Below are 8,286 nucleotides of genomic sequence, written 5' to 3'. Positions count from 1 at the left end.
ACCTCAAAGTTCACGGCAGGAGCTTGTACCTCAGCTAGCCTGGCAAACACCGGAGAGCGCTGCAACACGTTAATATCATTGCTTCTTCCTGCCATGCCAAAAAATGCATGCCAAATCCAAAGCTCATGGTCGGCCACCGCCTCAAGAATAACACTGAACTCACCAGTATGCCCCTTGTAGATCCCCTGCCAAGCAAAAGGGCAATTTTTCCTGCCCCAGTGCATCCAGTCAATGCTTCCGAGCATCCCAGGAAACCCTCTTGCTGCATTCTTTTGCAGAATCCGAGCTGTATCATCTTCTCTTTTGGTGCTCTCAAATAGTCTTTAGCAAACACCGCTATGATGGCTCGGAAAAACCTGTAGAGAGTCTTTGTACATGTCGACTCTGCCATCCGTAGGTAGTCATTGGTTGTATCTGGAGGAGCTCTGTATGCAAGACAGCGCATTGCAGCAATGCAAGACCCACAAACCTGTACAATCTTGCTTGGCCATGAAGTACTTGTCGTACTCCCTGACGCCGTGGACAATCTTCAAGAACAGCTCCTTGTTCATCCTAAACCAGCGCCAAAATTTCTTTGGCAAATGAGTCGCGTCGTTGTTGAAGTAGTCGACGTCAAGCAGCATTGCGCCGGCTTGACGATGCCGATTGATGTTCCTCCTCTTGTCTGGCTTTGATCCACCGCGCCGAGGCACAGCGAAGAAAGGCTGGCGAACGCGCAACATGGTCGTCAAAATCAGCTGCTGCTGTTGCCGCCGAACAGCCTAAGCGTTCTGCTCCTCCGTGAACAGTTGCACCATCATCTCGTCGTCGCCGTCCATCGCGGCAATCGGCCGAACACCTTGCGGGTGGGGCGGTTGTACCGTGGTGGCGGCGAGCTCGTTCCGGCGAAACGACGGCACCGCCGGTCGAGGTGGTGGCGGCCGTGTCGATGGACGGCGGTTCCTAAATAGGCGGCGATGTCTATTGCTAGCAGGGGCGCGGCGACGACGGCGACGGTGGCGATCTAGAGGGGTGGGAGTCGGCTCGGGCGTGGGTAGGAGGTGGAAAATCGGTGTGTCTGGCTGGCTGGCGGAGCCCATGCTCGTTTTCAGACGTTCCGCGAGGCGCCGGCGCGCCCGATTCGCACCCTTCGCCAAGGGACCGGCACGGGATTACCGACGATTCTATTAAGCTCGAAAAATAGCCGGCGCCGTTTGGGACACACCGGTGCGAGCCCATTTTCACTACCAGCCCCCAAAACGCTATCGAGATCGCTATTGGGACCGCTGGTGGAGATGCTCTAAGTAGGGACTCCCCAAAAGGCGGTATTTAGGATTTGTGCGGTACACCCGTACAAGTGTACATATAGAAGCGTCCAGGAGATTGGGTCGAATCTGTTTCCTATCTGGCCTAAAATTACTGCTCTTGTCTATTGGTCGAATTCAGCCTCGGGCCCAATAGGCCCGCTTGCTTAACCCTAACCCGCGCCCCTTTCTCCCTCACTCCCTCGTCTCTCTCCCGCACAGCTCAAAAAGAAGGAAAAAAAAAACTATCCCCCCCTCTCCTCTCTCCCCGAAATCGCCGCCTCTGTGCAGGCCAACTGCGGTCGCCGCCGGCACGTCCCCAAGCCGCAGCTCACCACCTCGGCTCCGTTTCGCTCTCTCCTTCCAGTTCCCCGCCGTCGCCGCGCGAGCTCCCGCGGCTAGCCCTAGCTGCCTCGCGACAGAGAGATAAAGCGACAGACAAAGAGCGCAGAAACCGGCTGCGGCGGCGGCCGCGGCGGCTACGATGAGAATCGAGGAGGTGCAGTCGACGTCGAAGAAGCAGCGCATCGCGACCCACACCCACATCAAGGGCCTCGGCCTCGACGTACGTACCTACTCCATCTCGCCTGCTTTCTCCACTCCTCCAGATGGGGAGGTTTTCCTAGGGTTTTACCCCACGAGTGTTTCCAGAGTTTTTGTTCTCAGGGCTTCGTTTGGTTCTCTTCGCAGGCCAATGGGACGGCGATAGGGATGTCGGCGGGGTTCGTGGGGCAGGCGGCGGCGCGGGAGGCGTCTGGGCTGGTGGTCGACATGATCCGCCAGAAGAAGATGGCCGGACGCGCGCTGCTCCTGGCCGGCCCGCCTGCCACCGGCAAGACGGCGCTCGCTCTTGGCATCTCCCAGGAGCTCGGCAGCAAGGTCCGTGCCTCTAATTCCTCCTTGTCCTCCCACAGTTTACCAATAGTGTTTTATGTCATGTGTAGTACTGTCAGATTTGGACTAGCTAGTGCAAATTTGAGTTAGGTCACTGACTTACTTTAGGACATTGCTTGATCATTTTAGACTCTTTAAAGAAAAGTTCAGTTTTCTGCTTGTAAACAGCCTGTCTGATAAACAGGCCGCTCTGCATTTGCAAGGTCTTGTCTAGCTGAAGTAAGACAAGCAACGAATTTAGTTTACAGAGAACTTTGACCAATGAAGTACTCATACCACTTTTTTTGTTGTTGTAGCTGAGATGCGGATAGAGTGTTGAATTTAATTTTTCGTTTTTATTTTATTAAATTGGTGTTATAAATTATCATTTTAGCTAGTAATATGTTGCTGTGTGTTCTTATGTCATTAAGAATTTCTTTTGAGTTATATATCCTGCGATGTTTCAGTATGCTAATTCTTTCCAGCCGATGTGAAATCTGTTTTTGCATAGAAAATATTTATGCTAAGATGCTGCAGTAAATTTGTTGGATTACCAGCATTTGCTAGTAATTTATCAGACACTCTTTATTGCAGTTTATGGAAACGTGGATGCTGTGATTTGTACAGCTTCTTTTGCATTATGCTTGGTGATTTATATGAAATCAATCATGTCCGTAGTGAACCAGTGATTCAGTGCGCTACTTCTACTACCACTTCTATTTTTGTAAAAGCTCCAATGCTCTCTTGCCATTCCACAATGCAGGTCCCTTTCTGTCCTATGGTAGGATCAGAGGTGTACTCCTCAGAGGTCAAGAAAACTGAGGTGCTGATGGAAAATTTCCGTAGAGCTATAGGCTTGCGTATAAAGGAAAACAAAGAAGTTTATGAAGGAGAGGTAAGAGTGACATATTTGTTCCTTCTGGAATCTCAACACAGATATTGTTGTTGAATTAGTGTTTACCTTGATACTAACACCTTCCCTGTCATCATTTCCTAATAGAACTATAATATTCTAGTGCTTGTTGCTAAACTATTTTTCTTGCCTCTCAGGTTACCGAGCTTTCCCCAGAAGAAGCTGAGAGTTCAACTGGTGGGTATGGAAAAAGTATTAGCCATGTAGTAATTGGCCTGAAGACTGTAAAAGGAACTAAGCAACTGAAGTTAGATCCTACAATTTATGATGCTTTAATCAAGGAAAAGGTTACTGTCTTCTCCCTTTCCTCCCTTGCTCTGTGCCTCTGGAGCTAGACTGTTGGCTTGCATTTGCATTTGCATTTGCATTCTTGCTTTGAATAACAGTGAGTGGACTGTTCGTTTAGTGTGTTTAGAATGTTGTCTTTATGCAATATTTAACCTGTGCCAACTTATGTTCAATACTCAGTCATGTATAATCATATTTGTGCTGTTCAGTGTCAGATCTTTTTATTGTGTCATAAGAAACCGTCGTGAAACTTATCTCAAATTGAGATATGATGCTTTTTATTTACTTTAATGGCTTACTTTTCTCATTTCTACTACTACTGTCTTCTGCATGAGCTGCTTGAGGTTTCATCATTTGCATATGGGATGCAGGTGGCAGTGGGTGATGTTATATACATTGAAGCCAATAGTGGTGCAGTGAAAAGAGTCGGTAGATGTGATTCTTTTGCTACAGAATATGATCTTGAAGCAGAGGAGTATGTCCCAATTCCTAAAGGGGAAGTCCACAAGAAAAAAGAAATTGTGCAGGTACAAATTTGATGCTAGTTCAGCCTTATGTTTTTTGCACATACACTTGTCCAGCCAGTTCTTCATTCTACTATCCATAAATTAGCGTCGTGATAAATGAAGTTGAGATACACAGTATGTTTACGCATGATGCAAATTTAGGCAATCAAGAAGTATTAAAGGTGGAAGCATGGGGCATTTGTTAATATGAAGTATCTTATTATAGTGTTACATTGCTGAAGCATGCTTAAATATGTAGTTTGCCTGCCAAGTAGCTGTAAGTTGTGGGCTCTGGTAAATGCCAGAAAATAGAAATGTAAATGGTAAAGATTTCATTAAAGCCTTACTCCACATTTTTAATTGTGCCTTCCTGGATAAGTAGACATAAAGTTTCCAACCCAGGAAAACCAATTAAGTTAGAATCGTTCTTCCTGGATAAGATTTGTTGTTTCTGTGAAAAATAAGTTAGAATCGTCTTACGTACTTATCTGACAAACTCACAAAAGACAGTTGGGTTCAACTTGGATTGTTAATATTTTTTTCTAGTACTCCCTCCGAACCAAATTAATTGACTGCGCCAATTAATCTGGACCAGAGGGAGTAGCATAGAAAAAGAATCTGTTCTTTTGACTTCACACAGAAGCATTCTTCTTGTTTTCAAGTTTATTATAATTGGTCTGAAGGGAGGAAATAATTTTCTGCATAGGATGTTACACTTCATGACCTTGACGCTGCAAATGCCCAACCACAAGGAGGACAAGATATTTTGTCCCTTATGGGCCAGATGATGAAGCCACGGAAGACTGAAATCACTGAGAAGCTACGCCAAGAGATTAATAAGGTCTCAAAATTCTTATCATGCAACATTTACTTCTTTTAGATTTGATCAAATATTGGTAGGCCTATTAACATTGCGTTTTTTCTATTTTATCATGATAGGTTGTTAACAGATATATTGATGAAGGTATTGCAGAGCTTGTACCTGGTGTGCTTTTCATTGATGAGGTATTATCTTATAGTCTCATGATTGAAAATCTACTCTTCACTGTATGCTTTTTTGGATTTCTGAAAATATGAACGAAGCTTAGGCTTGTTAATTTTTTAGTTTTTCCTATTGCCAAACAGATAAGTTACCACCTTGTGGACCAGCAATTAGTCTGATGAACTAATTGACTTTGATGCTACTAATTGGTTGAGATCTGATTCCATTAACAACAAGAACTTTATTTACAGGTCCACATGCTGGATATTGAATGCTTCTCTTATCTTAATCGTGCTTTGGAGAGCTCATTATCGCCAATCGTAATACTTGCTACAAACAGAGGAATATGTACTGTAAGGTAAGAAATCTGATGTACCAGTTGAATCGCTCCATGCTTAACCGCATACTGTCTTTTATCTACTATTTTACCATCATACATCTTTGATTTTACAACTCTTACTTTGCTTGTATTCAGAGGAACGGATATGACAAGTCCACATGGTATCCCAGTTGACCTTCTAGATAGGTTGGTTATTGTACGGACAGAGACATATGGTCCTATCGAGATGATCCAGGTTCCTATTCCGTGTCTTATTATGTGTTAGGCTTTCACGTCTAGAAATAGATTTGATGTTTGTGCATTATGCTTTGCAGATATTGGCTATTAGAGCACAAGTGGAGGAGATTGACATTGATGAAGATAGTCTTGCATTTTTGGGAGAGGTTGGGCAGCAGACATCTTTGAGGTATGACTCTTGTCCGGAGTATGTCCACATTTGCATCTCATGCGAAGATTTCAAATGTGGCATTAAATTAAATTTACCTGGACTGTTGGTTTACAGCATTTTGTTGAGTATTCGAAGTTAGCAGAGTTTCATGCTGTTGTTGCTGTCTTCTATCCCACCCTTCGCGTCCTACTGTGTGAATTTTAAGATGTCTGTATGTCTAGTGTAAGCATTAATATCACAGGGTTGGCTGGGCCACACTGTTATTGGTAGTATTTGTTGTAATAGATCTTGAATCTCTCTGCAGACATGCTATTCAGTTGCTATCACCTGCTAGCGTAGTTGCAAAGGCTAATGGGAGAGAGAAGATCTCCAAGGTATGTGCTTAATTTCCGTAAGATGTTATATACCTAGCTTGATTTTAATCATACAAGTTCATATTCTGAACTCATAAACCTCTGTCAGGCTGATCTTGAAGAAGTTGGTGGTCTGTACTTGGACGCGAAGTCATCTGCCCGTTTGCTTCAGGAGCAGCAAGAAAGATACATCACCTAAATTACTACTGCACAACAATGTCAAAGAATTCTCAGCTGTCGGCTCAGGTCAGGGGACTCTCTTCCCTTTCGTGGACTTCTTCAGGAGCACATTTTTTTCCTAGCAGCTGGACTCGGCATGTACTTCCGGACTATGTAGGAATTATCGTGTATCTTTCCCCATGCTAATTAATGGCCAGATCAGATTTCCTCTTTGATGGTCGTTCACCTTAGATGAATCAGATCGTGATTCCTTTGTGAAAGAACTAGTGACCTTCTGCAGGGGCATAGATTTTTCTCGGTTGTCCGTGATTTAGTTGCGACATTTCAGGATGCTGACATAACTTTTCAATCGAGCATTCAAATCATTATCGTGCGGGGCGTATTACCGCACGCTAATGGGTGATGTATCAATTTTACCGTATTGCTACTCATCTAACGAGCCTTTTAAACCGAATACGAATAATTGTTGGGCTGGCTTATCAGGACCAGCCCATGTAGCACTCACCCCCTAGGCCACGGTTGGGGCTTCCTTATTGGCTGACATAGAATGTAAACATAATGCAACTCAGCCCGCCAAAGAACTCACTCGCCGTGCGGAATCAGCAAATCACTAGTCACCCAAAAAAAAAGGCAAATCACTAGTCTACATCCTGAGAAGACAGCTAAGGACTTGGCATTTCGTTTGATCCCCAGTCACCGGTCGAGACAAAGTTACAAAACTGGGACGTGCGGTATGCGTGCAGATTAAACAAAAGTGTGCGGATTCGCTCCAGAATCCTCCATGATGTAGCACAAAGCCCTCATGTTGCTGTCCCTGTGATAAAGCTTTCAGTGAACTTCTCCATCACTAGGGAGGGAGTGAAGCTTATCTCTGTCAGAATTTTGCTGCTCGCTCATGGAATATGCCGGTTAGCAAAGAAAGCCCCAATGGTCGCCGGCAGATGCCTGGATGGAGACCACCGGGTTCATTTTCTGTCAGTGAATATAATTAACCCCTTTATGTTCTGTCAGTGAAGAGAATTAACCTCCTTTTGATCCGGTAATGGAGAGTGAGCCTCTTGCTTGCAGTTTATTCCTCCCTCCTGTGCCGATCACACTCTTCTTATTCCACACGCAGCGACGATTCTGATCCATGTAAGGTGCTGCCTTACATGGAAAACTATATACTTACACGACTGTGCTCCAACAGTCAGTCCAACTTGCCACGTACAGCCCCGGCCGGGTCGGTTTCACTTTCTTACTCGCGCTCCCTAACCACTAAACCAGGCGATCCTATCTTCCTACGAGGCAGCAAACAAATCTACAGCGAATCATGATACGCTCCCCGGTTCCTGGCCACAAAACAAAGTTCTAACAAGTGTTAATACAAGTGGAACACATGATACGGTTTCTCCCAATCAAGGCTAATTCTTTCAGGATGCCAAAGAAACATGTGCCGACAAGTCGAGATCGACGGCGCGTCTTCTTCGCACGGGTCGAGATCATCACCAGGGAACGAACGAATTCTATGACAGCAAAGAACAAGTCGAAACTATCACAAATCCACATGGTTTCGGACGAAAGCAGCCCACATATGCATGGCGAGGGCGAAGGTAGCCATGTAGGCGAGCACCTTTTCCTCTCCCTCTCAGTCGCCTTTGGCCGAGCGCGATGCGGAGAATCCTTCCCCGCTACTAGTTGTCGCTGTTCGCGAGTGTGTTGTCCATTTCACATGCATGTAAGTGGATGGAGGAACCATTACTTTTTCTTGTAGGCAGCCGAGCAAAGAAACTGGGTGATGCCGAGTGCTGGCCAGTATGTTTCCTCTGTGTTTAATGTGAGCCGTGCAACGACCTCAGTGTCTATAGTTTTATGTCGCGGAAAAGACGAAAGGTAAAAAAAAAAGAGCACCAGGAATGTTTTCTTCGTCAGGTTGAGATAAGATCGCATCTCCGGCCCGGGGGAATTAATATGAGCTGAGCGCGCGAGAACATCTGCTTGGAAAGACATTGACATCAGTAGAATTTGTTGCCGATGCTTCTTTTGGGTAAAGAAACATAACCGCAAAGCAGATGGTGGCGTATGTTCGGCGTATATGTTCTCAACATTTTCTCAAGTATGTTTCCCCTTCTAGATTAAGTATTCAGACTGATTAGCCAAAGCAGAGATGATGCTATGCGACTTCCAGATGGAGTATATCA

The 8,286-nt window shown here is 45.2% G+C and overlaps 1 protein-coding gene across 1 annotated transcript; it reads left to right on the top strand.

Annotated features, from left to right (window-relative positions):
* The first annotated feature begins 1,756 nt into the window (after nucleotides 1-1,756).
* LOC124700205 (ruvB-like protein 1) lies at nucleotides 1,757-6,321 on the top strand. Its single transcript, XM_047232372.1, has 12 exons — nucleotides 1,757-1,848; nucleotides 1,974-2,162; nucleotides 2,920-3,051; nucleotides 3,207-3,356; nucleotides 3,729-3,884; nucleotides 4,570-4,704; nucleotides 4,803-4,868; nucleotides 5,097-5,203; nucleotides 5,321-5,420; nucleotides 5,500-5,591; nucleotides 5,878-5,947; nucleotides 6,036-6,321. The coding sequence occupies exons 1-12, from the start codon at nucleotides 1,768-1,770 to the stop codon at nucleotides 6,123-6,125; spliced, it is 1,368 nt and encodes a 455-aa protein (XP_047088328.1). The 5' UTR covers nucleotides 1,757-1,767; the 3' UTR covers nucleotides 6,126-6,321.
* Nucleotides 6,322-8,286: the final 1,965 nt, after the last annotated feature.

The sequence above is a fragment of the Lolium rigidum genome, chromosome 3, assembly GCF_022539505.1.
Source record: "Lolium rigidum isolate FL_2022 chromosome 3, APGP_CSIRO_Lrig_0.1, whole genome shotgun sequence".
Taxonomy (NCBI): Eukaryota; Viridiplantae; Streptophyta; class Magnoliopsida; order Poales; family Poaceae; genus Lolium; species Lolium rigidum.
Note: the sequence above shows the minus strand (reverse complement) of the source record. Positions and strands in the feature narration are given on the sequence as shown.

Coding starts and splice junctions, on each gene's coding strand:
- LOC124700205 (XM_047232372.1), top strand. CDS start 1,768: ATGAGAATCGAGGAGGTGCAGTCGACGTCGAAGAAGCAGCGCATCGCG. Junction 3,885..4,569: donor AGAAAAAAGAAATTGTGCAG/GTACAAATTTGA, acceptor TTTTCTGCATAG/GATGTTACACTTCATGACCT. Junction 5,421..5,499: donor GTCCTATCGAGATGATCCAG/GTTCCTATTCCG, acceptor TATGCTTTGCAG/ATATTGGCTATTAGAGCACA.